At 41.3% G+C, this 27,568-nt stretch overlaps 3 protein-coding genes and 6 non-coding genes across 12 annotated transcripts in view; 2 read left to right on the top strand and 7 right to left on the bottom strand.

Annotated features, from left to right (window-relative positions):
* map2k1 (mitogen-activated protein kinase kinase 1) overlaps positions 1-27,568 on the top strand; it is a 348,516-nt gene that overhangs the window by 39,446 nt on the left and 281,502 nt on the right. The window contains exons 5-11 of one of the 2 annotated variants that reach the window (XR_013573469.1): positions 873-924; positions 3,037-3,161; positions 4,737-4,938; positions 5,352-5,416; positions 7,368-7,429; positions 10,723-10,768; positions 12,189-14,354. Coding sequence is in view for 1 of the 2 variants with exons in the window: in XM_078530143.1 (XP_078386269.1) it covers positions 873-924; positions 3,037-3,161; positions 4,737-4,938; positions 5,352-5,416; positions 7,368-7,429; positions 10,723-10,768; positions 12,189-12,302 (666 nt within the window). In the remaining variant the exon portion in view is untranslated. Of the gene's footprint in view, positions 1-872; positions 925-3,036; positions 3,162-4,736; positions 4,939-5,351; positions 5,417-7,367; positions 7,430-10,722; positions 10,769-12,188; positions 15,918-27,568 lie in introns of those variants that run through there. The other variant, XM_078530143.1, reaches the window with a different exon arrangement.
* Positions 16,513-24,462, bottom strand: rpl4 (ribosomal protein L4). The gene is made up of 10 exons (XM_078530144.1): positions 24,310-24,462; positions 23,215-23,386; positions 21,493-21,599; positions 21,054-21,192; positions 19,691-19,815; positions 19,380-19,509; positions 18,659-18,815; positions 17,907-17,990; positions 17,186-17,306; positions 16,513-16,633 (listed from the first exon to the last, which is right to left on the bottom strand). The coding sequence occupies exons 1-10, from the start codon at positions 24,310-24,312 to the stop codon at positions 16,592-16,594; spliced, it is 1,080 nt and encodes a 359-aa protein (XP_078386270.1). The 5' UTR covers positions 24,313-24,462; the 3' UTR covers positions 16,513-16,591.
* Positions 17,694-17,762, bottom strand: LOC144668455 (small nucleolar RNA SNORD18). The gene has a single exon (XR_013573504.1). It is a non-coding gene; the product is annotated as a small nucleolar RNA SNORD18 (small nucleolar RNA).
* LOC144668454 (small nucleolar RNA SNORD18) lies at positions 18,301-18,369 on the bottom strand. The gene has a single exon (XR_013573503.1). It is a non-coding gene; the product is annotated as a small nucleolar RNA SNORD18 (small nucleolar RNA).
* Positions 19,089-19,160, bottom strand: LOC144668453 (small nucleolar RNA SNORD18). The gene has a single exon (XR_013573502.1). It is a non-coding gene; the product is annotated as a small nucleolar RNA SNORD18 (small nucleolar RNA).
* On the bottom strand, positions 19,582-19,650 carry LOC144668456 (small nucleolar RNA SNORD18). The gene has a single exon (XR_013573505.1). It is a non-coding gene; the product is annotated as a small nucleolar RNA SNORD18 (small nucleolar RNA).
* Positions 20,330-20,429, bottom strand: LOC144668458 (small nucleolar RNA SNORD16). Its single transcript, XR_013573507.1, has one exon. It is a non-coding gene; the product is annotated as a small nucleolar RNA SNORD16 (small nucleolar RNA).
* Positions 21,252-21,351, bottom strand: LOC144668457 (small nucleolar RNA SNORD16). Its single transcript, XR_013573506.1, has one exon. It is a non-coding gene; the product is annotated as a small nucleolar RNA SNORD16 (small nucleolar RNA).
* zwilch (zwilch kinetochore protein) overlaps positions 24,728-27,568 on the top strand; it is a 38,210-nt gene continuing 35,369 nt past the window's right edge. For all 3 annotated transcript variants that reach the window (XM_078530140.1, XM_078530138.1, XM_078530139.1), the window contains exon 1: positions 24,728-24,928. In XM_078530140.1, coding sequence (XP_078386266.1) covers positions 24,855-24,928 — 74 coding nt within the window. In that variant the 5' untranslated portion in view covers positions 24,728-24,854. The remainder of the gene's footprint in view (positions 24,929-27,568) is intronic.

Below are 27,568 nucleotides of genomic sequence, written 5' to 3'. Positions count from 1 at the left end.
GACCGCGGTGATTCAAGAAGGCGGCTCACTACCATCACCTCAAGGGCAGTTAGGGATGGGCAATAAATGCTGGCCTAGCCAATTACCTTGTATCCCACAAACAAATAATTTAAAAAAATCTTATGGCATTATTTTGAAGAAGAGCAGGGCAGTTATCCCTAGTGTCCTGGGCCAAAATTTATCCCTCAATCAGCATCACAAAAACAGAGTATTTATCATTTGTCATTATCACATTGCTGTTTGTGGGAGCTTGCTGTGCACAAATTGGCTCCAATTTTGCATACGTTAAAACAGTGACTGCACTTCAAATGTACTTGATTGGCTGTAAAGTGCTTTAAGACATTGTGAAGTTTTGAAAGGTGCTTTAGAAATGCAAATGCTTCTTTAATGTCATGGAAGGGAAAACAATTAGTTTTGGTGAGTTGGGGAATTTGCTGTTTTGCAACAATAACACAGTATGGAATGTGTTAACAGCAGGTAAGTGTGACCCAGGAAGACTTCTGTTACTTCGCTGGTCAGTCTGCTGGAGCCATTGCACATGGGGAGTCAGAGCCCGGTGAAGTGGAGTTAATCGATGAGGATGATTGGACCAGGGTGCACAAACATAATGTGGTTCCAATTTAAAGTGCATTCTGTTGTAATTTTTGTATTTCCATTATAAATTCCTACGTCCATTTTAAACTGGCAATATCCCATGTAAACTTGTCACCCTGTACTTACATGTTGGTGCTTCCTTATAAATTGGGACATAGGTGTTTAAAATGGAAAAAACCGACAGCTGGTGGATGCAGATTGTTAATGCATTTTAGATATAAACAGACCTGCATCCTCTGAAGAAAGTCATAATTAAAAAAATAATTAAATCTTTGCAGGTTAACAAGGGACTGGCGTACCTGCGAGAGAAACACAAGATCATGCACCGAGGTATAGTAATGACCAGTCTTATTGAATACTATCTTCATGTGGGTATCTTTCACTGAAATCTGCCTGGCCCACAGAGTTCTATGGTATAAGTTAAAGGATTGTGACATTTAAACCTGAGCAGAATCAGTTGCACACCCAATACTCCGCAGTGTGTTTGCCTAATTAAAGTACCATCAGCATCATTTGTCTACGTGAGTGACTCAACCCCATGCAATCGACAGCCATGGTGATTCACTCCACCTCACTGAGCTCGTTCAGAGCACTTGTGCACAAAATAATATTCACACCATGTTGCCATACCAACTATCAATTTCCTGAACATAAGTACACAACAACATGCAGCGAGTGGTTAAAGTCTGGAATGCGTTGCCTGAGAGTGTAGTGGAGGCAGCTTCAATCGGGGCATTCAAAAGGGAATTTGTTTGTTGTCTGCAAAGGAAGAATGTGCAAGGTCACGGTGAAAAGGCAGGGGAATGGCAGCTCATTCAGAGAGTTGGTGCAGATGTGATGGGCCGAATGGCTTCCATCTGCACTGTAACAATTCTGTGATTCTGCATTTATACAGAACCTGTAATGTAATATATTGTCCCAGTTGCTTCATAGGAGCAATTGTTAAACAAAATCTGAGCCACGTAAGGATATGTTAGTACAGGCGACCAAAAGCTTGGCCAAGGAGGTTAATTTTAAGGAGCATCTCAAAGGAAGAGAAAGAAATGGAGAAGTTTAGGGGGGGGAATTCCAGAGCTTAGGGGGGAATTCCAGGCAGCTGAAGGCACAGCCGCCAATGGTGTAGTGTAAGAAATCCTTTCAGATACTCCGTAAAACCAATTCTTTGACCAAATATTTGATCACCTGTACCTAATGTCGCCTTTCATGTTTGTGTCATTTGTTTTGTTTGATTATGTTCCTGTGAAGCACCTTAGGATATTTTACTATGTTAAAGGCGCTATACAAATGCAAGTTTTTGTTGCTACGCAAAGCAATGCCTTTTAACTTTTAGGTCATTGGGGAGCAAATACCAATTTTTAAAAAATGACCGATCAGGCTCCTCATGCAAGATGATTTGCAGCTGCTTGGGGCCACATTTCTGGTTAAATAAATCCACTTTAATCTTACTCTTAGCTTCATCTTGGTATTTCTCTGTAAATCTCCCTAACCTATATCAAGCTGCTCGGATGTGCAAATGGTGCAATTTGATTCTCTGCTGCATTCTACTGGCACATACCTGAACTGTTTCACCTGCAATTAACAGGAATGGAATGTCGACGGATAGGATGAATCTGGATAGTGCACTGGATTAAAGTGTGGCGTCTGTATAAATGATATCGCAAGAGACGCAGTGATCCACTCGTATGGTGGTCAACTTAAACTGTTTTACCAACAAGACAGCACTCTAAGCTTGTCCCTTCAGTTTCTTTCTGAGTCACATGGATCCAAAAACACACAGCAAACTGCAGATAGAATTTGTAAAATAAAATACTCTACAATTATTTTCCACCTTCCCTACCTCTTCCAAATGTGTTGTATCCCTTGACCTTGCTGACAACCTCACCGAGTCTATTATTTATGCACAAGGTGGTGAAAGGCTGTTCATCTCTGTGCAGCCACACAATGTTTGTAAGTCTGCCCGTCCACCTATGAGTCAGCAGGCTGATCTTTGCTCCCATTTTCAGCAGTCAAGTGTTTATTCATTCATTCAAATTCAACTTATATTATAGAATGATACAGTATAGAAGGAGGCCGTTTGACCCGTTGCACCCGTGCTGGCTCTTTGAAAGAGCTCTCAATTAGTCCCACTCCTTCCCCATACCCCTGCAAATTTTTCCTTTTGCGGGTATATATTCAGATTTACCCATAAAGTCCCCGTATCCCCAAAATTGCTTCCTCTCCATCAACCTACCCGAACTATTATTGAATGTTGACAGTTTCTGCATCTGTTAAGTCTGTACATTCCAGTGACGTTATTTGCTTTTTAATTTTCCCACATGTTGAAATTTATGAAAGTTATTTTTACGTTTGAATTCAACAGTGCTGCTTTTCCCAAGTAACGTGTCAAAGCAGAGGTCAGCAATATATCATTTCTTGTATTTCTAAATCCTGCTTCTTTTCCAGATGTCAAACCTTCGAACATCTTGGTGAATTCCCGCGGTGAAATCAAACTTTGTGATTTTGGGGTCAGTGGACAGCTGATCGACTCCATGGCTAACTCATTCGTTGGGACAAGGTCTTATATGTCAGTAAGTTCTGTTCAGTTATTACGTGGGATGGGGGCAAGGTTTGCTGTGATCTCAGTGAGACCGTCGAGGTTACATCCCTCTGGCAGTTTTCTCCAGGAAAAGTAGAATCTTAAAATCTAAACACTGGAATCTGAAGCAAGATAAGGGTTTTTTTTTTGGCTGGAAACACTCAGCAGGAATGAGGGAGTTCGGATGTTGTGGGAAATTGAAGCATTTACCCTGGTGTCTTTCTTGGGTTTGAGTTTGGGGACTTGCTGAGACCGAGGTTTACTCTGTTGCCCTGAAATTGGAAGATTCTTTTCCGAGCCTCGCCCAACAGGCGTAGAAGATCAGAGGTCTGAGCGCAGAGGTCACTGCGCCTGTTCAAGGTGTGGACTCTTTTCCAAACGTGGGTTTTAATGATTTGGAAAATCAGGAACAGATGGATCCTGTGCATCCAACAGCTCTCCGATTCGTGCTAACAGTTTCGGGACTTGTAGCTGCCTAGAGAGTTTAGATACTGGGGTTCGGCACCCCCAAAGTAAGAAAATGCTTGGTTCCACAAACTGATGACTCTCAATTCAAGGGGCAAGGAATTCACAAAAACACTTAAAGTGAATGAAGATGTGTTTGGTCAGTGTATATTCTGTTTCCAATTAATTTATTGCAAAAATACCCTTAACTTGACATTAATAAATGCTAATTTGGTAGTTTCACTTAGTCCCTCTTAATATCTTACAACGATACAGTACAGGGGAGATGATGGCATAGTGGTAACGTCATTGGATTAGTAATCTAGAGGCACAGGCTAATGCTCTGGGGATACAGGTTCAAATCCCCCCCCCGCCCCCAACATGGCAGTTGGTGGAATTTAAATTCAGTGAATAAAATCTGGAATTGAAAGCTAATGGCAACAGTGAGGCTATCATCGATTTTTGTAAAAACCCATTCACTAACGTCCTTTAGGGAAGGAAATCTGCCAACCTTATGCGGTTTGGCCTACATGTGACTCTTAACTGCCCTCTGAAATGGCCTAGTAAGCCACTGAGTTCAAGGGCAATTAGGGGAGGGCAACAAATGCTGGTCTTTCCTTTCCACTGATGCCTACACTCCATAAAAGAATAAAAAATAGGAGGCGATTCAGCCTATTGTGCTCTGTGAAAGAACTATCCAATCAGCCTCTCTCCCCTGTTCTTTCTTCGTGGTCCTGTAACATTTTCCTTTTTCAAGTAATTATTCAATTTGCTTTTGGAAGTTACTATTGAATCAGCTTCCACCGCCCTTTCAAGCGGGGGCCTGAATACAGCTCGACTCACTATTGGGGTGTATGTTTCTCCTGGGCGTGGAGCATTGGCCCTCGTTGCACCTATTTTATGTTTGTAAGACAGGAACAACAGAGTCAAATTTCTACCCCTTCCCCTGGGCGTAATGAATTAAAAGTTTTGCAGGACTATGGGGAATGAACAGGAGAGTGGAGTTAATTGGAGAGTTCTTTTCAAAGAGCCAGCACACGCGTGATGATCCAAATGCTGTTGCCAAGAGGGCATATCACAGGAGAACTAACCTCATTGCCTCTGTATTTTGACTTTTTTTCAGCCTGAAAGACTCCAGGGGACGCATTATTCTGTTCAGTCCGATATCTGGAGTATGGGCCTCTCTCTGGTAGAGATGGCGATTGGCAGGTATCCAATTCCCCCACCTGATGCTAAGGAACTCGAACAAATCTTTGGCTGTCGCATGGGAGAAGACGCAACATCCTCAGAGCCAAACCCTCCAGCTCCTGCACGTCCAGGGAGTTGTGAGTTTAGATTGTGTGCTCATTTTCCCATTATTCACAAAGACACCCAAATCTCTGGGATACTGTGAGACGGTATCACTGAGGTAATAGGATTCTGGGATGTTGTGGGACTGTATCACTGAGGTAATAGGATTCTGGGATGTTGTGGGACTGTATCACTGAGGTAATAGGATTCTGGGATGCTGTGGGACTGTATCACTGGAGTAGGTGAATACTGGGATGCTGTGAGACTGTATTATTTGGGTAAGAATACTGGGATACTTCGGGCTTGTAGTATTGGGGTAAGAGAATACTGGAACACTGTGGGCCTGTATTGCTGGGGGAGTTCAGTCAGTTGTTGAATGAAGGGTTTGGACAAACCAGATTCCCACTGTCCCTCATGGTGTCTTTTAATCGATTATTTTCCTTTGCAGCTTTTGGTGTGGATTGTCGACCCCCAATGGCGATATTTGAACTGTTGGATTACATTGTGAATGAGGTCAGTTCCACTCCTGCTTTCCCTCTCCTCAGTTAGTTACCCAGGCTGTGCAACGAGCTCAATAATTTGGCTTTATTTTTCATAGTGATTCTCACTCAAGCCTAGCTGGAAACTTAGCAGGTGGTTGGTAATATTGCACAGTGTTTACAGCACAGAAACAGGCCACTCAGCCCAACTGGTCTGTACTGGTATTAATGCTCCACACAAAATAAGATAGAATAACAGGATTGGCTGCGACAGCAGATGGATTGTTAAATGATAAAATAGGTCACTGCCTCTTTAACAAGGGTTTAAAGGGAGGCTTGGAAGCCCAAACTCTGTGTGCTGCCTCGAATTTGCCTTTTAAACGTCAATCCTCATCTCAGACAATGCTCAGTTGCTGGTTGAATTATAACACGTCACCATCAGCAGAGAGAGCTCCTGATAACAAACCCACTGGCAGCAAAAGGTAAATCAAGGGTCAAGTTAAAAGGGGGAAATTTCCAGAAAATGCTGGAGAGACCGGGCAGGGTGGTTACCCCCTCTGATTTCGTTAGAATTGAAAACCGAGTCTGACGAAGAATCCCTACATCAAACTTTGCAATCTTTCTCTTAATCAAAAGCAAAATACTGCGGATGCTGGAAATCAAAATAGAAATTGCAGGAAATATTCAGCGGGTCAGGCAGCACCTGTAGAGAGAGAAACAGTTGATGTTTTGGGTTTTAGACCAGTGCTGATGACAGGTCGTAGGCCTGAACTGTGTCTCTTCACAGATGCTGCCTGACCTACTGAGTATTTGCAGCATTTTCTGGGAATTAAGGATCTGATTATTATTTTTTTATTCATTCATGGGATGTGGGCCTCGCTGGCTGGGCCAGCATTTATTGCCCATCCCTAGTTGCCCTTGAGAAGGTGGTGGTGAGCTGCCTCCTTGAACCGCTGCAGTCCATGTGGTGTAGGTACACCCACAGTGATGTTAGGGAGGGAGTTCCAGGATTTTGACCCAGTGACAGTGAAGGAACGGCGATATATCATTTGCTTCCCCTTTATCCCCTGAAGGCATTGATGAGGGTCCGGTGTTGTGCAGATTAATTTCCTGGCCATTATTGATCCATGAACCCTGACTGTGAATGATGGCAGGTTGTGGAAACATAGGAATAGCCAAATGAAAAAAGATCAAAGCCCATCCAATTTACCTTCTACTATCCTGATAGTTTGCATGATACAACAGTAATGGAGTTGTTGACTAATCAGAGGCATCAATCTCTATCAATGAAAGAAAAGTCTTACATTTTCATTGCACCTTTCACAAGGATGGGGACCTGAGATGAGATTATTTCTGGTCCCTGAATTCACACAGGGATGTGGAAATCCGCAACACTTTCCCCCAAAAGGCTGTGGTTGTTGAGAGTCCTTTGAAACTTTCAAAACTGACATTGATAGATTTTAGAAAGATTTGGGTAAGGGATATTGTGTCTAGGCAGGTTAATGGAGTTAATATACAGATCCTCCATGATCCCAATGGAACAGGCTCGATGGGGCTGAATGGTCTCCTCGCGTTCCTAGCTTGACTGCCTGTGGTTGCAACTGTGTAGATGAAGAATGAACAATATGTTTGTTAGATGGTTTCCCCTGTGGATACAAACAATCTCACACCAGCAGATTCCTCATGGTATTGCCCATTGTGAGTTGACAGACGCACTGACATGTGACAGGAAGTAAAATATCACTTAAAGGAGATTAGCGTATAGGCAAGATTTTAATGTTATGAATATTATAAAATATATTCATAAGTACTGCAATTTTAAGGCTGTAACGCATTCTCTGTTGTCTGGAATGCTACATATTGTCCATTTGCTGCCTTTCTAACACCCTATGAGTCTGTTTCAGTTTCCTTACTGCTTTTATTATGTGCAACAATGTTGTCTCAATTTGTTTATTAAATTATTTATCTGTTAATTCTCTTTACAGCCACCTCCTAAATTGCCAACTGGAGTATTCAGTGAAGAATTCCAGGACTTTGTGAAGAAATGGTGAGTGGGTTTTTAATAATGAGAGAATCCCTGGAGGAGCCCACAGTGGGTGGCTGGGAGGAGGGCGATGGTGCATCATGAGTTCACTTCCCGATCTCGGGTACGTTCCTTTGGGCTGACGCCCGGGGATTGAGATTCAGAGAGGGAACTATTTCTCGCAAGCTGCCTGACTCTGGCTGGTTTGTAGGGATCTGTGGTCAAGCTTCTTGGCAGCTGACCCTTTAACATGAACAGCATCTGGAATCGATTCATGTTTTCATAAATTCAGACACCCCCCGCTTCCACTAAAAACCTTCTCTGTTGTGTCCAAGTTAATTAAGTGGTGGTGAAGGAGAGACCTGCATTTATATAGCACTTTATCACATCCCAGAAACAGTGCAGAGATTTGTATGCAGTGAATAGCTTTGACTTCTGCGCATATCTTCTTCTATATTTATATAAACACCTTTGTTCTAGCCTCCACACAAGCACTTTGGAAATCAGTTCAGGTCTCAGAATCAATTGTACGTGCTGACAGACCATGGGTTTTAATGCTGATATGTCCATGCTACTAGCATCATCAGGCCTGCACAGGTTGACATGTACACCTGGCTTATGGGAGGGTAGTCCAAGAGATTGCTGATCTGTTGGTGGAGTGGGATACCCACAATGAAGTGGGTTTGCAAGGCCACGAGTACGGGCAGTGCAAGAGCTATAGGCTCTGTAAGAGTTGCAAGTCAGTGACCAATGGCACTCTGACGCAGGATCAAGATCATGTTCCCATATAGTGAGTTCACAGCTTCAGCCATGTTGTATGAGGCCAAGCACATTTTTAAAATTCATTTTACAGGATGTGGGTGTTGCTGGCTAGGCCAGCATTTATTGCCCATCCCTAATTGCCCTTGAGAAGGTTGTGATGAGCTGCCTTCTTGAATCACTGCAATCCATGTGGTGTAGGTACACCCACCGTGCTGTTAGGGAGGGAATTCCGGGATTTTGACCCAGCGACAGTGAAGGAACGGAGATATATTTCCAAGTCAGGATGGTACGTGGCTTGGAGGGTAACTTCCAGATGGTGGCGTTCCCATCTATCTGCTGCTCTTGTCCTTCAAGATGGTAGTGGTCGTGGGTTTGGAAGGTGCTGTCTAAGGAGCCTTGGAAGAAAGGAGAGGTGAGGGAGGGAGTCTTTCCCAAGGGGTCTTCTGCACTCCCGAGAAGCCATTTTAGAGAACCACGCTGGCCTGGGATTAAATTATCTGCCCGGTCTTCAAAGTTATGCTATTGGTTGTAACATAGGGAGATCTTAGAAAAAAACTCCTTTCAATTAAAATTCAATAAAATTATAGTGTCGGGCAGCTTTAACATGTCACCAATAGGAAGTTCAGGAAAGAGAGTGGCTGCAATGTGAAACTGAATTCAAGGAGTTGTTGGGGTGACTGATATGAATGCTTTTAAAAGGAATCAAGATAAAAACAGATGCGGGAGAAAGGAATAAGAGGTTGTGTTGATAGATTGAGCTGAAGAAGGGAATGTGAGGGTGCTTGTGTGGAGCATAAATACAAGCATTGACCAGTTGGATCAAATGGTCTGTTTCTGCTGTAAATTCTATGTTATATGTAAAATAATAGTGCTGAAATTGCAGTGATAGGCAAATCCCTCCCAACCTACAGATCATTGGTCTGCTCCTGTTAATTACCACATTTCTTTTCTGTAGCTCTATGGTTAGGTTTTAAATACAGACTAGGGAGTGGAAAGATCGAACACACAATAGTCTTCTCTCAATAAGCAACTCCTTCTAGTGGTTAGACTCAGAATTAACACAGTACAAGAAAAGTCAAGACTTGGCATTTATATGGAACCTTTCACTAACTCAGGATTCTGCAGAGCGTTTTACAGCTAATTAAATACATCTGGACTGTAGTCACCTTTGTAATGTAGAGAATGTGACAGTCAAGCTGAGCACAATAAACTCCCATAAACAACAATGTGATAATGAGCAGAACGTCTATTTTAGTGATGCTGGGTTGAGGGATAAATATTGGCTCGGACACTGGGGAGAATTCCCCTGCTGTTCAGAATAGTGTCATGAGATCATTTATATCCAACTGTGAAAGTGAATAGGGCTTTGGTTTACCATCTCATGTGGAAGACGGCAGTGCAGCTCAGCCTGGGTAATGTGCTCAAATCTCTGGAGTGGAGCTTGAACTCCCGACCTTCAGACTCCGAGGTGAGAGAGCTACCCAACGAGTGAGTGATTCGCACAGCCTCATTACTGCCCACGTGGGGAAGATGAAAATGTAACCCTTTTCCTTTCAGTAAGACCGAGATAGTGTCCCTCTCTTCAGCAGGATGGGTGTGTAAGATGATGCCAGTAGGTCAAAACTCTTCCCCTCCCTGCATTAACATGGTGCTTCAATACATTTCAACTAAGCTCTGTGTCTTGATTTCATTGAATGTAATTAGTTATTTCCTCTGGCTTTCATATGAAAGTATTTCTTTTAGAGTTTAAAAACAAGAATACAGGAACCAGCTGAAAAGGTTGCTGCGGATGGTTTGGTTGATCTGTTATGTGCCCAATCAATGCTTTGCTCTCGAAAGGATGGATCTAAAACAGTTTATCTATAAAAATATCTTCTTGTTTCCTCTAATCCCTCCCATTTCTTTCAACTTTTCTGTGGCACTCAGTGTCAGGCTAGTCAGGGGTGGAGGATCCATTGATTTTTCTCCTCCTTTGAGAGCTGTGTGTCCTTGGCTTGGTGGCCTGGAGATTGCAGGAATGGCATAGAAAGAACCCACCATGCCAATATCTGCCTTTCTAAAAATCCTTTCATGAGATGTGAGCTTTGCTGGTTAGGCCAGCATTTATTGCCCATCCCTCATTGCCCTTGAAAAGGTGGTGGTGAGCTGCCTTCTTGAACCGCTGCAGCCCATGTGGTGTAGGTACACCCACAGTGTTGTTAGGGAGGGAGTTCCAGGATTTTGACCCGACAGTGAAGGAACAGCGGTATATTTCCAAGTCAGGAAGGTGAGTGGCTTGGAGGGGAACTTCCAGGTGGTGGTGTTCCCATGTACCTGCTGCCCTTGTCCTCGTTGCAAGAGGTCACAGGTTTGGAAGGTGCTGTCTAAGGAGCCCTGGTGAATTGCTTCAGTGCATCCTGTGGATGGTACACACTGCTGCCACTGCGTGTTGATGGTGGAGGGAGTGAATGTTTATGGTAGCAGATGGGTGCTGATCAAGTGGCTCTTTTCCTTCAAAACGTGTTTTAAAAAACACACCATTGCTTAAAAATTGAAAGTCTCTCATTTTTTTTAAGCTTGATAAAGAATCCTGCGGAGAGAGCAGACTTGAAACAGCTTATGGTGAGTCACTGAGTACTGATTTTTAGTTTTTGGATCAAGTTATAAGTAATATAATAATACTGTTGTAATAACTATGTTACTTTTTAAAATGAATATATAAGGGAATTTTGCAATGGCTGAGAGTAACGGGTCCCTTGTTTTGTGCTGCGTTAGTTGGCCCTTAGACAGGAATGGGTGAGGGTGCCATAACTGGACTGTCCCTGTAAATTTGGAAATGAATGGGGAAATAGGGAGAGGTGTTTGGGTTAGGGTTCTTTAAAATGAACAATTGCAGGGTTTTCAATCCTGACCCTGACCCAGAGACCCTGCTAGGGAAGTACCCATCGGCTGAGGACAGGATTTGGCTCAGATGTGATGCCCCCATTGTCACTGCTGGATGGTTATAAACTTACAAAAGGTGATTACCCTAAAGATGCTATGATGATGGGAGAAACTTTCCATGGGCAGGGGTTTGGTAATCGGGACAGATTTTAAGGTAATTGGCTAAAGAACCAGGAGATCTGGAACTCGCTGCCGGAAAGAATCATGGGATCACTGAATGGTTACAGTACAGAAAGCGGCCATTTGACCCGTCATGTCTGTACTGGCTCTCTGAAGGATCAATTTGCCTAGTGCCAATCTCCTGCCTTCTCCCCATAACCCTGCACATTCTTCTTTTTTAGATACTGTAATAATCCAATTCCCACTTGAATGTCTCAATTGAACCTGCCTCCACGACACACTCAGGCAGTGCATTCCAGATCCTGACTGCTCATTATGTGACAGTTTTTCCTCATGCCACCATTGCTTCTTTTGCCAATTACTTTAAATCTGTGCCCTCTGGTTCTCGATCCTTCCAACAATGGGAAATTTTTCCTGATCTACTCTGTCCAGACCCCCTCATGATTTTAAATACCTCTACCAAATCTCCTATCACCCTCCTCTTCTCCAAGGAGAACAGTCCCAACTTCTCCAGTCTATCTTGTAACCGAAGTTCCTCATCCCTGGAACAATTCTCCAGTGAAAGGATAGTGAAAGCTGATGCAATAGTAACTTGTAAAAGAAAACAATTTTTGGGCAATGGGGAAAGAGGAAGGGTATGGGACTAGTTGGATTGTTGTTTCAAAGTGCTGGTATAGTCACAATGGGTCAAATGGCCTCCTGTGCTCTGCAATTGTGATCTGATTTATAATGTTAAATTCTAGGGATGTGGGTTGTTTTGGCAAAGCCAGCTTTTATTGCTTAACTCCAGTTACTCCCGATGGCTTTATGAACTGCTGCAGTCTGTTTGGTGTAGGTACCCCCACGGTCCTGTGAGGCATTCCAGGGTTTTAACCCAGTGACTGTGTGGGAATGGTGATCTATGTCTAATTTGGGCTAGCGATATTCTCAATTTTACCAGTGGCTTTTGTTGTCACAAATCTTTCTTATTTTGTGACAGGCTCATTCTTTCATCAAGCGATCGGAGGCGGAAGAGGTGGATTTTGCAGGTTGGCTGTGCACAACTATTGGCCTGAAGCAGCCAAGCACACCAACACACACTCCTGCTGTGTAGTCACCCACGCTGCTGAAGCTGTGTTCTTTGTGCAGCAAACTGATGGATGTTTCTGCTAACATTACCTCATCAATATCCCTCTGTCCCATAAATAATTCTAAAGATATATATTTAAAAAGAAATGTATTTTCATTTTTAAAGGAAGGATGTCTGTTAAAAAAATATTTGCCAAGATTTAACTGCCCCTCTTAAACATTAGATCCTGTCGATGGGAATTAGTATTGAGTTTTGAGTGGGGCTCAGCTTAGGAGCTGAAGGTAGTGGAGCATTTCATTCTTTGACCAGTAATAAACCATTCTACTGCCCAATTTAGTTCTAATGATGGAGACATCCCATTATGCTCAGTCATCACCTATTCTTTTAAAGGAGAAAGGCATCCCACCCTCCTTTAGATGGCTGTGATACAACACTGAATACCTATTACTTAAATATACACTGCACTGTAAATGGGAAACTAAGAGATTATTACATTTTCCCTGATTTATTTCTACTGCATCCCTCATACCATCAGAGGAAAAAGACCACTTATGTGCTCACTATTATCCCTCTACAGCCAGGGGGTAGATGCATAGGAGCAGCTTGGGTGATTACTCTTTTTCTACCAATCATTTGGTCCTGAGCAATCAGACTGAGATTGGGAACTTGTTCCAGACTGCCAGCAGGAACTCCTTGGGATCTGCAGGGATGTTGTAAGCACAGCTGGGGGCAGGAGGAAGAATTTACAGGCCCAGTTCCCCTAAACCCCATGGAGAAATTCTGGACCTTACCTTGCAGTAAGTAATCCCAGAGATAATTAGTGAACATTCATTTTACTGTTATGAAATCAAGGGAAGATAGTAAAGGAGGGTTAAAGTAGTGTGGATGCCTTCAAGTTAAAATGTAATTTATAATTTAGTAAGTTGCACACTGGTTGAATGACAGATTTAGATGAAGCAAGCCTGTGTGTTAAAAGTGTCCAGTTATTGCAGTGTGGAGACCCCGCAAGATTCAAGCCGAGATATCAGCATAATCCAAGGAGAATCAAATGAAATAGCAACAAAGGTTGTGGAATTTTAAACAAGTGAGTTACACTCTCAATGTTATTCTTGACTATATGGTTGCCTATTTGCCAAAAGCAGTCCCTGCCCACAGCTGGGAATTGCGTTTCCACTGATTGTTCCAATTCATGCAGGCAACTGTGGTCACATCAATCCAATGTGTGGGCATCACTGGCAAGACCAGCATTTGTTGTCCATCTCTAATTGCTCTTGAAAGCAGTTAAGAGTCAGAATCACATGTAGGCCAGACCAGGTAAGGATGACAGATTTCCTTCCTTAAAGGATTTTAGTGAACCAGATGGGTTTTTACAACAATTTGTTTCATAGTCACCATTACTAAACTAGTTTTCAATTGAATTTAAATTCCAATAGCTGCTGCAGTGCGATTTGAACCCATGTCCCCATAGCATGAGTTTGAGCTTCTGGATTACTAATTCAGTGATGTTACCACTACACCACCATCTACAGGAGAACAAATGTGTGTGCCTCCAACTGACTATTGATCACAGGTCTTATAAATACCAACAGCAGCACAAAGCAAAATATAAAATACTGCAGATGCTGGAAATACTCAGCAATTTAGGCAGCATCGGTAGAGAAACAGTTAACATTTCAGATCTGTGACCCTTCATCATACTAGAAAGATTTTTCATGTTAAGCAAATAGAGGCAGGGAGAAACAAAGGGGAAGGTCTGCAATAGGGTGAATAAATAACAAAATGGGATAATGAGGCAAGGCAAAAATGTGGTAATAGAACAAGAAATAAAAAATGGGTTTAGAGGAGCTATAAATGACAACAGGTGTTACTAAGATCCACTGCGGAAAAAAAATTGGGAGGAGTGTTTTATGATCTGAGGTTGTTGAACACAATATTGAGTCAGAAAGGCTGTAAAGTGCATAACTGAAAAACTAAGTGCTGTTCCTTGGAGGCAGAGGTTAGTGTGGGAGTGGAGCTGAGAATTAAAATGACAAGTGATTGGATGCTCAGGGACATGTTTGTAGACTCTAGAGATCAGTCAATTTCAAAAAAAAAAAGCAGGAACAGTACAAGTTAGTTGAAAAATGGAATAGCTCATCTCTTGGCAATGCCACTCTGCATGCTGGAGCTTGCCTGTTCCAGTCACTGATTACACTGCCAGTAATTTACATTTGGGCTTTTGCTAACAATATTGCACAAGCTGGATTGTCACTTTATCTCAGCTCAATCTGATTGCAACTCTAGTGGAAACTCTTCATGTTTAATTGCTAGATTGTTAGTGGTATATTTTGTACCATCCATAATGCCAGACCTAAAGTGGCAAATGTTGAAACCTGGAATGCTCCTTTGAGTGGATTATAAAACACAAGCGTACCACTGTGACAGAACAGTGCACAAATTAACATTTGCAGTTTCTAGCACTCAAGCATCCCTGACTGTTTAATTGCACCTGATTTTAGATATCGAGGAGCTAGTAGTACATCTCACATATACTCGTCTGTGAGACCAGACACAGGGAGGGTAAGTTTTCAGGTAGGAAGTTATTCCTGACTTCAACCAGCAATGTGCAATTACTCTTCTCAAAATAATTGTACAAAGTACTAAACACAATACTGCATTATGCATCCATTTACTCGAACATAAATCACCAAATAGGTGAGAACTGTGCATTGGGAATTTAATCCACTATGTTCACTTAAAGAAATTAACATCCAAATAGCAGAAACAGAAATCTGTAAAAAAGTGCAGAAAGGGTACCTAAACTCAAGGAAATAATGGTGTAAACTTGCCCTGTCTCATCATTATGGTGCTGTTATGGAAAATTGCAACAAGACTCCATAATTGATGTTTCTATTCGCTAGTTAAATCAATTTTTGTTCAAAACCACTGATCTCATTAGCAGAATGTATAAGTCAAGGTAGAACACAGCAGAGATCCAAAATCATTAACCCAGCATGGATAGTTAGCTTTTATTTGCCAGAAGCCAATTATTAAAGCCAAGGAATTCCAAACCTTTTACCCTAGCTACTATTTCAGCTTATTCCCCACATCTTCAGGAGGTACCAATGAAACAACGTGCAGGGTAGAAATGCATCAGTTGTTCTTGACCTCCACTGGGAAGGAAACATGGATCCATTTGTACTTCACCTTAGATGTTCCCTTTGTGGTTCTCAACCACCTTTGGTTGAATAATCCTGCTTGTAACAAGCCCACTTATTTTTGCAGATCCTTGTTTGAGGACCTGTTTGTGTTGTTTCCTATGGTGCAGCCCACCCACTGTTGAAGCTCAGTCATTCTTTCTGTCCCCTCCATCCATACAATATGAAATAGTTAAGCAAAGGTTCAACTTTGAAGATACCTATCCATGAAATTGTGGAGACCAAACTGGAAAATTGTCAGGAACAAGAGATGTGCAGTACACTAAAATCAGACAATCTTTCTTTAGACCAAATACAACTTGTGTAAGAAAATATTGTTGACTGCTAGAAGTGTGTATAATGTGTAAAAGTGTGTAATTCAGAACCCCCTTCAACCTGTGTTCCTGCTAAAGTTTTCACCATAATCGGATGTTGCAATAAATGACCATAATGTGATCTTAAACTGTTTCCCTGTGTATCTGCATTTTGCTGCTTTTCAAATCAATTAGAGGAACAATGATTTAAGTCTTTGTGGCATCATTAAAGACCATCTTTACAGGTCATTAAACTCCAAACACAGGACAAATCAATCCACAGGCTCAATTTAGTTGGAATATGGTGAACACGAGCAGTCCTGGAAATATTGTATATTCCGTTGCACAATTGATTCAGGACAAGATTAAAAAAAAATTACAGGGCTATGGGGAAACAGTTAAGTGGTGCTAGTTGAGCAGATCTACCAGAGTTAGCACAAGCATGAAGAGCCAAATGGCAACTTTGTGCTGTATCATTGATTCTATATGTGCTAAAGTGGCAAGATGTAGTCTTTGCAGGACCACTAGAAGTGATCAATAACCAGTACATGACTATTTCCCCACACCTTTTAAAAATTGGCAGCATAGCACATTTCTGATGTACTGCAACCTTTGAACTTCACAATGGGATTATACCCAGTTCAATAAACTAATTCAGTAATCCAGGTCAATAGTGAGAGTTAACCTAGAAGTGATTAGTGTAAACTTAAAATGATCTGGACAATAGAAAAGGTTGCATAAGTATATATTTTAAATAGATTTTATTTAGATCAAATCCATACGGCAATGTGTGCACACGTCGGTAAAAACAGGAGTTTCAGATTTACACCGCTGCCTTTTGCTTCTTCTCTAGCTTGGCTTTGCGCTGAAAAGGCGAAAAAAAAAAAAATCAGTTCAGCATTTGAAATCCCCACCAACCCAAATCACCACATCTAAGAAACTTTATTACACAATTATTGCATCCCTGCCAAACTTGTTTAGAACCAGTTTACTTGCCAGAATCACAAAAGGATTCCTACATTTGTCAGTAGCAAACATTTATTAAACCTTGAATAAAACTGAAAAATAATTCCAGGATTCAGACTTGAATTCATTGAACTGAAGTCAGGGAAAGGCCACTTGGGCCATTGTCATTCTGCCCTCTGGTGCCAACCTTCCAATTTCAGAACTGAACCATTTTGCAAGCTGTTTTTTGCCCATATTTTCTGGCAAACATTTGAGTGATTACATACTTAACATTCAGGCTACAATCAGAACCCTGTAATGTAATAAATCCCAACATTTTCCATGCAATTACTACCCTCTAAAGAGAATCCAAACCTGTCTAATTAGCTATCAAAGCTCAAACGTTGCCAGGCAGCTATCAGATCTCAGCGCAAAAGCAGGACCAAACAACTGTGTACATAGCCACACTTACATTCTTTTCCTGCAGGAGGATTGCACGGCGTCGTGCAGTCTTGGAATATGGATTGAGTTTGGTCATGATCCTCAAGTTCTTCAGTGGGTTCTTCTTGAGTACCCTACGCTGAACCTTTTTGCTGTGGAAAGCATGAAAAACATCAGCTTCTGACAACTGCAGTAAAGTTACAGGGGTTGTAATCCAGATGTACAGCAAAACAAACAGGTCTCCTTTGCTTTTCATTTTGTATGGTATAGGAATGAGTGTGCTGGCAGTTCAACAGCAAGTTTCTGTTCTCAATTGTGCTTTGGTGGAAAAGCAGCACAATAAAGGTATTCCAATCACACAGGTGGCAGTGACACCTCACGGTGTGTGCCTACCTCTAGGCTGAAGATAGGTGGATAACACCAGGTTAGTTTGAAGATGCTGTGAACATTGCTTCCTTAGATACATTTAACAGGCTTCAAACATGTCCCCACTCCCATCCCTGACAATTATCCCAATTTTAGCCCCACATTACAGTCAAGACATCAGAACTTCCACTAATATCACAAGGTATCAAAAACACGGACCGAAGTGGAATCTCATCACTGTCTAAAAACTGAAGAATTAATCTAATTCCAATACACAAGTTGTGCATTTACTTGCATTAATTCTCAATAGATGCATGGAATTCAGCCAAAATCTCAGGGATCTAAATTCAGCTCACAAACAGATCAGGCATAACATTCTAACTTACTTTGGTGGACGAAGAGCCTTCTGAATTTCCTGACTCTTCAAGATGCGGCTCAGATCTGTGTTTGTCATCTTGTGAATGGGAAGGCTGGATTATAAAAACAGTTATAGTAAAAACCAAAGGCAGTAAAGACCAGTCATAAGCAAGATTAAAAGTAAAAACACTGGTGGAATTATTGCAGGGCAGGACAGACCATGAGCATGGAACCCAAGGTCAAGTATGTTGGGCAGCACCACTGACTAAATAGAAAAGGAAACCAAATATACGCACTGTCTTTAGGTTGTCCAAATGTAATTCATAGTTCAATCATTGGCCAAAGCAGTGTAAAACAAAACTTTTGCTGTACACCCGCTGAAACCAACCGATGTGTGCCAATTTCAACCTCCTGCTTCTGTCAGACATCAGAACTTCCACTAATATCATGAGCTGTCAAAAACACGGACCGAAGTGAAATCTCATCATTGTCACAACATTACAGCAGGTGTCTAATTTTTCTTAATGGGATAAAAGGAATGCAGTGATCTCAACAGGACAGGGATGCTCTCCATCCTCCTGGGTTAGAGGTCAAGATCCACGATATGCAAATTAGACCCAAAAGGATCAGGTTATGATGCCCACATATTCACTGCATTTTTGGTAAGGAACCAGTACCTTCAGATGATGGGAGAAAACTGAGAACGGAGTGCATAAAGAGCAGAGACGCACAGCTTCACTGCTCCCACCTATCCTCATGTTAATGTCACACTGAGGCTTACTTATATCCAATCTTCAATTTGGAAGGTTTGCGCCAAGTTCCATACAAGTCATCCAGCTTACGGAAGGCACTCTCTGTCCAGATGCAGAATCGTCCTACATGGCCACCAGGAGCAAGTCTCAGGACATTTAATTTGTTGACATTGAGAAGAGTTATGCCTGCAGGTGACAATGCAGAGCAGCATTAGATTCTCCACCAAGTACAGTCCTACCGCTGGCTCAAGTCATTTATTACAAAAAAAAACCACAATTGACATCAGTATTATAAACACAAACTTGTCCATGTCACCTTGGGAGGGACTGTACACAGACCGGTTCTTTTCAAAACCAGAATGAACCAAGCCATCAAAGAGAGCAGGATTAGAAAAAAATTCATACACTGCTTTAGATTACAACGGTTCACTTGATATGCATTACCCCATCCCTGCTACTCAAGTCAGAACTTCCACTAATATCACAAGTTTTCAAAAACACGGACCATGAAGTGGAATCTCATCATTTTATCCAGTTGAGACCAGAGAATAGCTGCTCTCAACATTTAACTGATAATTATATTTCTGATTGGTATTCTAACAATGAAAAACAAACTTAAATCACCAATGCACCACAAACCAACAGTTGCCCAATAATACTAATTGTATTAATAAAAAATCTAAAACATTGATAACTACAGTCCTGCCCATTAAAACACATACTACACTGCATACTCTCCAGACACATTACCTGGGATGTTCCTGAAAGCTCTTACAACACCATTGTCCTCATTGTAGATAACACATGGGCCCTTGCGCCGGATGCGACGACGGTTCCTCATTTTACCTTTGCCGGCACGCATACGCTGGGAAGCATAAACCTGTAGGGATAAAAATCAATCCATTCTGACTAAGTCCAAATACTAATCCATTGTTTTTCTAAAAATTTACCCAAGATCAGATCTTCAAAATCATCAGTGTCATCAGAAACACGGACCAGAAGTGAAATCTCATCCTCTCTCACTCTCTCTGTGTATCACTGATCAAGAAAGAGTTGCTTGCCTTTTTGATATCATTCCAGGCCTTCAGTTTCTTTAGCATCAGAACAGCCTCCTTTGTCTTTTTATAGCTTTCAATTTTGTCTTCAACTACAAGTGGGAGCTCTGGGATTTCTTCAATGCGATGACCTGCAAAGGGTTATAAAAATTGTTTCCGCAAAGTATAGAAATGTTAAAGCACGTACCAAGACCCCCATTTCAGTTGCAGAGATAACTCCGAAAGTAAGTTAGAAAGACCCAAATCAGAACTGGTCAAAGCAAAGATTTCCCACCTGTCCATCAGTAAAAACAGGTGCCTTCCTCTCCATAAGCCTCTTGCTATTGGAGCCAATAATAATGACTTACAATCGGATTAGAATTGCATACAGCAGGTTCATAGGACATCGAATTTCTGACCAGAAACTGTGGCGCAAACAGAACTCAACATTTTAACAAAGGGAAATGGGTTTTATTTATTTAAAAAAGGAAAATTTCAGTGGGCAAAGGGATAGCTACTGAGAGCCAGCAGTCATGATGGGGCAAATTGGCTGCTTATAAAATTCTATGATGCACGGTGGTACAAAGGTACAAAATTAAACAGCTGGTCTTGAGAAAAGCCTAAATTTCTAGTCACTCAATTTGAAAATCTCCATTAATACAGAGCTGTTCAGATCTAAATGGTCGTCATATGTCTGCACCAGCGTAATAACAGTAGGCAACTGTCACTGTGCACAGAATTAGACGCAAATTACACCATCATAGCAAGCCCTGCTACATTTCAAAACACCATTCAAGCAATAGCATCGAGGCACATTTCAAAATACACCCAAAAGATCTGCAAAATCCAAATGATTTAAGAACCACAGGACATTCCCACTAGCAACATTTAGAAATTTCTGCTCTCCCAATTTCAACCAACCTCTAACATTTCCTGCCGTCAATGCCACAAAATTCATAAATAAAGGCCATGTCAAGATTAGAGTAAATTTGTCTTGTGTTTTCATTCCAGAATCTCACCTTGACGTCAAGCAAAGAAAAACTCCAGCAGCGATTGCTCTCATGTGGATAATTTTCATTCAATACTCACTGAAATTGCCATGGATACAAATCCACTGCACTAAAATAAACTAATTTATAACACTGGCTCTAATTATTTTGAGAAGGCTCATCTATTGCATTTACCATGTCACTGCACTCGGTAGAAAGCAATTTACTGCAGCCAACACATGACGCCATGAGTGAAGCCAGTGAGAGGAAAAAAATCAATCTCATTGGTCTCTTGGGAATGAAGAACCAAAATGGCTGAGAGTTTTGACCATCACAGATTTTAACAGTAGCTTGCTCTCATTCAGTGCGACCTGAGCACTTTAACTTCTGCACGTTCTTACCTTTTGACAGGACCAAAGCAGGGAGGGCAGATGCAGCCAGAGAAGAGCAGATGGCATATCGCTTCTGGGTCACATTCACCCTGCGGTGCCAGCGGCGCCAAGTCTTTGTGGGAGCAAACATGCGGCCACCACGGCACATCTGTGATGTGGGTTAAGGTGCATAACTTTTCCAAAAAAGCAATGTTGTACATCCATTTTTGCTCAGATTTCAATGTTCGTCATTCCTCTGTAGCAGCTTAATGACAGCAGGCAACTGTCGTGCTGTACAGTGTAAGACGCAAATTACACCATCATAGCAATTAGGAATATTAAGCCAACAAATTATTTAGCTCAAATAGGCTGGTGTGACAAATTTCTGTTTGTTAAAGAGAACCCAAAATAGGATTGCTGATGCACACTAGATTTTGTAATATTTAATCTTACGCATTGAATAGGATACATTGCCAAAAGCACCCTGGCCAGAGCGATGGGTGCCACCACCCCGTACGCGTGGAATACGAGCCACAGCCCGGCCAGTACCCCATGACTCAGCACTGGTTTGGTGACCTGAAAAATAAACATTTGTTTCAATACAAATAATGCAGCAGACTTCCAAACAAAGCCATGAAAACCATCAAGTGACCTATACCTGCTACAAGTGAATTTCAGATTGTCATCCAGAAGCCATGAACTTTCACCATTCAGCAAGTTGTAAATTACAAGTAGAGTAACAAGCATAGAATCACAAATGGAATGTACAGCATGGAAATAGGCCATTCACACAACTAATCTGTATCTTTGTTTATGCTCCACAAATGCCCCCTTTCACCCCTCTTCATGTCATCCTTCTATTATTTCCCCCTCATGTGAGTTCCACATTCAAACCACTCTCCAGGTTAAGTCGTTTCTCCCAAATTACTTTTTGGGTTTATTAGCAACTTCCATATTTATGTCACCTAGTTTTGCACAATCCCCCCTCAATCTTCTCCTTTCAAGAGAATGTAGGAACAGCAATAATGCCATTTAGCCCCTTGAGCCTGTTCTACCATTCAATGGGATAATGTTCGAGCTTCGGCTTAGCCAAAAGTATTAAGGGGTATGTGGAGTTTACAAAAATCTATCTCATTTATAATTTCCAATTTATCTAGTACCAACTGTCACTTGCAGAAGTGTTTTCCAAACTTCTTCCACCCTCTATGTAGGAGTGCTTCCTAATTTCACTCCCAAGAGGTCTGGCTCTAATTCTTTACTTTATGCACCCTGGTCCTAAACTCCCCAACCAGAAGAAACAGTTAACCCCAATGGTTCACTTCAATCAAATCACCTCCGAAACCTTAACTGTTTGTCTCCATCCACAGATCCTGCCAAGTATTTCCATCACACTGTGTCAACAGACACTCCATTGTCCACCATGTTAGACTCCTCTTCAAAAAGTTCAGCTTTTTATTCTTAGTATAACAGAAATGATCATACCTGGATCTACTGTACTGTGAAGAATTCAACAAGCAAAAGAGTATACACCAGGATTTTTTTTTCTCAGACAGAAATTCTGGTCACTTATCTGTGCCAACTTATTGACAGAAGCTACCAGGGCCAGAATCAAGAAAATAGCATCACAGTATGCAAACTCATAGTAGCAAAATCTCACACCAAGACATGTAGAAAAAGTCACATTTTCATAAGAGCACAACACTTTAAACAATTTTATTTCCTTTAAACTTAAATCTATATTTCTAAAATCAATATATTTCTGCACAAACCACATCAGAAGTCAGCTGAATACTGCTAACTCAGGTATTCCACTTCATGCAAAAAAGAGTTAATTTATCTTCAAATGTTAACCCCTAAAAAATCTAAACAGGTCCCTTGCCCAAATTCAACTTAGTAAAGAGGAATGCTGGATTAATTTATATATTTCAGAATTCCAGCATCAGAACTACCAAATAGTAGTTTGCTTTTGTATTAGTATAAACATGCTTTCAAGTAGCCTTTAGATCTAGAGCAGTACTAATGTACTGGTTAATACTGACAGGCTCAGGGGTTGAATGGTCTACTCCTGTAGCAATGTCAATCAATGCAGTAACTTCAATCTTTTACATGTAGATTCTGTGGACTAAAACTAAGGAAAAAGGTCACAGAAATAGTCATACCTAAATTCATTTAAAAGACCAATATACTTTACCTGCATCTGCACTCACAGCATATGGCTGTCTGTTGTTTTTGCGTAGATTTGTGTGAACAAAGTTCACAATATCTGGCCGGATGGGAGCCTTGAAAACAGCAGGCATAACAACATTTTTGCCTGATATTTCACCCTTGTCACTGTACACCGTTATCAATGGTCGAGCACAAGCCTGAAAGATAATTTAAAAAAAGATAGCCCTTAAGATACAAACCTTGCAGAAGTACTCTGATCCTCTGTTCAGTAGTACAACTTACTGCCTGTGATATTGAGACCTATCCTCTGGTCATGGGTGCTTTCTGTAACCATATGCGTCAGCCATGAATGGTGCTCAGTAAGGCACCTGAGCATCTAATAAACTACATACACTCAGGTTTTCCCCAACATTCAGCATTGCATTTAAAAATCACAGATCGTTCAAGTTCTTTTGAAACACAAACATACTGATTTTATTATCACATGAAGTAGAGCAAGGTTCCCCCCTCCCCCCCCAGAAACTAAATACCTCAAACCAAAGCACTGAATACATTTCTCTTACTGGATTACAATTCTTAAAAATTTGTAATGAACCCATGAAAACCTGAAGGTCCAACATTACTTTAGCGGTTATGATCCCAAATAACTTAACAGCTATTGTCTCCAATACGAAAACTAACGCTTAGCGAAAACACTCAGGCACATGGCACGGCTGCAGCAAGGCCTCACTTTATTGATCAGTTGGAAATGACCCCCCCCTTTACTTAAAAAGTATCAGACAAAACTTCAAAGCTGAAATCCAAAGTAATAAAATTAAGTGCAAAGCTGATTTAAAAAAAAGTTTTCATTGCCAGATTCTGATCCGTGCCATTTATTCCCCGCTCCCTAACCAGCTTCCAGGAGACAACGTGTCTCCCCCTCCCCCACCCTGCTATAAAATGGCGGCCCGGCCTCAGGATTTTCTTCTCTTTCACCGAAACTTAATATATTATCGAATTTAATCTTTCCGAAGTCGTCGGGCGAGCCCGTTCTGTTCTGGCCGTTAATGGATCTAAACTCTGGAGGATTTAGAAGTTTAAAGCCCCCCCACCACCACCAACGGCCCGGTTTGTTTCTCACCATCTCCGCTGCTGCTCCCGGCACCCGGGATGGCGGCGGCCGGAAAAGGAAGAACGCATCGCCGCCGCTCCCTTAAATATCGGCCGCCGCCAACCTCCCTGCGGGAAAAAAACCACCGACAGCCCGGAAACGACACTGGAGATACTCCCACACCGGCCCGTCAGACCAATGACACCCTAAACATGACTAAAATACCCTTTTCCCTTCGCAAAAACACTGAAACGTTGCTGGCACTATTTTCTTTTAACGGCGGCACTATTTTATAGCGCGGCGGACGCGTCACGGCGCGCGGCTGATGAGATAAAATATTCGTTATTTAAAAAAAAATATATTTCACACGATGATAGTTCATTCTAAAATGTGTTGATAATAAATTGCTCGTTAAAACAACTAACAAAAATACTTGGACTCCCATCAGCGGAGGTGACGTTAGGTCGCCGTAGAAAATGCGCGCGCAGGACGGTGGTTTGAATTTTTTCCGGTTCTTTTTTTAAAAAGAGTTGATTTTTTGTTGTTGTTGTTAATTAAGCTTTTTATATACATATATGTGCATATCTCCATTTATAATGGACTCAGTCGCTCTCCAGTCCGTCCGAGGTTTCCACACCTTCTTGCTTCAGTAAGTATCCATTGAGTTGTTGATGGAGCCCAAAGCCTTCAGCTGAGAGTTGAATGAAAGTTGAGTTTTTTTTTTCAATCTATTCAAGTAATTCATTGCTTAATACTGAGGTAGGAGCTAAAAAAGTATAGAGTAGTACTGTACAAGTATAATTAGTCAAGAAACAAGCTTCCTAGCTAAAGGCCCTGAGCTAGTGTATTTTTTAAGGGAATAACTAGCTTAAATGAAAGTTGAGTTGTTGTCTCCTCAGCTCCTCCTGGGGTTAATGGGGTGGGGGAGAGAGAGAGAGAGAGAGATGCAATGACCATTGGGTTGAAGAACGTGGTGAATCTGTCTATCACTGTCAATGATAGTGATTTGGAGCAATTTGAGGTGAACATTACTCAATCAGCATCATACTATCCTAACTTAAGCTTTTGGTTCCCCCAGCCTAATTCCTTACCTCGCAATTTTTCTCTGTTAACGCTCCTGTGAAGCCTTGGGAAGTTTTATTAATTTAAAAGGTGCTGCATAAATGTTACGGTACACACCAGTGTAAGGATTTTAAAAAGATCTTCTAGTGTTAAAACAGCATTTGGAGCGTTGGCTTTATGATTAGAAGATTAAAGTATTAAAGTCTGCAGGCATGACCCAGACCTCCCTGTCGCTTGCCATTTCAACACTCCACCCTGCTCTCATGCCCACATGTCTGTCCTTGGCCTGCTGCAATGTTCCAGTGAAGCTCAACGCAAACTGGAGGAACAGCACCTCATCTTCCGACTAGGCACTTTACAGCCTTCCGGACTTAATATTAAGTTCAGCAATTTCAGATCATGAATCTCTCCTCCATCCCCACCCCCTTTCCGACCCCCCTTTTTCCAATCATTTATAATTTTTTTAACAAATATATTTTTCTTTTCCCTCCTATTTTTAAATTTATTTTGATCTATTGTTTCATCTCCACCTTTTAGCCCATTTCGATCCCTTCCCACCACCCCCATTAGGGCCATCTTCCACTTGCTTGTCCTGCTTTCTACCCTTAATGTCCCCATTAGCACATCCTTTAGATAATATCACCACCGTCAACACCCCTTTGTCCTTTTGTCTTTGACATCTTTGGCAGTCTCTTCTTGGCCTTCACCTATCACTGGCCCCCTATTGAGCTCTACCTGTCCCACCCACTCACCCCCCTCTACCAGCTTATATTTCATCTCATTTCTATATGTCTTAGTTCTGATGAAGGGTCATACGGACTCGAAACGTCAACAGTATCCCTCTCCGCAGATGCTGTCAGACCTGCTGAGTTTTTCCAGGTATTTTTGTTTTTGTTCTAGATTTCCAGCATCTGCAGTATTTTGCTTTTATTAAAGTAGGAAAGTTATGCTAAACCTTTTTATCACTAATTTAGACCTAATTATCCCCTTAGTCCTGATTATGCTAATTGTGGGCACCACATTTTAGGAAGAACGCTAAAGCCTTGGAGAAGGTGCGCAGGAAATTTACTAGAATAGTACATGTATGAGGGATATTATATGGAGAGGCTAGAGAAGGTGGTATTAATCTATTTACAACATTGATGGTTAAGGGGAGATTTAATAGCAGTGTTCAAAGATGAGGTAGGTGTTTCAAGAGCGTAGGTGATGGATAAACTGTTTCCACTGACAGGTGGCTGTGTAATCAGAGGACACAGATTAAAGATAATTAGCAAAAGAGCTAGGGTGAGATGCAAATTATTTTTCATTTGGCAATACCTTCTGAATTGCTGCACAACCCAGAGAAAACATTGCATTGGAGATTGACCTCTCCTGACTGAAGATGGAGAGGGGCCTTTTTACAATTTTAAAAACTGGGGATAAAGGGAAGATTATTTGAAGAAGATGAATTAGTTTCTGAAATAAAAGAAAATACTGTTCAGAAATCCACAACACATTAAAACTCTTGTGTCTGAGTGCACATCTTCCTGTTGTCACAATTTTCACACTTTTGTATCACTTTTTCTATAAATTCTTATATTTATATTATATGGAACTTGTCCATGTAAAATTGTGACACTGCATTTACATACTCTGGCCATTGTTGATGTCATGGTGCCTCTGTAAAGGCGAGGAACTCCTGAGCTTCAATGAACTTTATTTCTCTGTTTCTGAAATTGTTGTGTTTTGATATGTAACAATAGGTCATAACTTAAACTGTTATATTTACATGTTTTTAAAAAAATGCTGATCCTATTATGCTCTAACCTTGAACTCTGCTTCACCTAAAGACTAAACTTGATCTTGATTTGCTGTGTGCAATGTCACAGGAGATTAGCTAATGCGCTTTAACAATAATGAATAGCCAAGGTACAATTTTTTCCCAGTTGTGCATTGGTACTAATAAGTTAAATTAGCCCAGTGACAACACTCAGCATCATAAACACCTGAAGGTTTAGCCAATCATACAAAGAAATAACTTTCAAGGTACAGGCAGTGACTGACCTTAATATGTGAGAGAAAATTGTTTAACAGCTGCACCCTGAGATTTGAATACTGCCTATAATTTTGTTTTATTGCTGGTGCTTTTGCTATTGTGGATTAGTGTTGATTAACTAGGCTAATTTGTGATAGCAGATGTCAACATTTACATCAGTGCAGGAAAATGGAATATGTTCAAATAGTGCAA

The sequence above is a fragment of the Cetorhinus maximus genome, chromosome 26 (genome assembly GCF_964194155.1).
Source record: "Cetorhinus maximus chromosome 26, sCetMax3.hap1.1, whole genome shotgun sequence".
Taxonomy (NCBI): domain Eukaryota; kingdom Metazoa; phylum Chordata; class Chondrichthyes; order Lamniformes; family Cetorhinidae; genus Cetorhinus; species Cetorhinus maximus.
Note: the sequence above shows the minus strand (reverse complement) of the source record. Positions and strands in the feature narration are given on the sequence as shown.

What these genes read in the sequence shown, in the direction of transcription:
- rpl4 (XM_078530144.1), bottom strand. An exon ending in TGCTGTGAGTGCAGATGCAG is followed by an intron (nt 21,600 to 23,214) that starts GTAAAGTATATT and finishes TTTATTTTTCAG; the next exon opens with GTCACCAAACCAGTGCTGAG. An exon ending in AGCTTTCAGGAACATCCCAG is followed by an intron (nt 18,816 to 19,379) that starts GTAATGTGTCTG and finishes TGTCACCTGCAG; the next exon opens with GCATAACTCTTCTCAATGTC.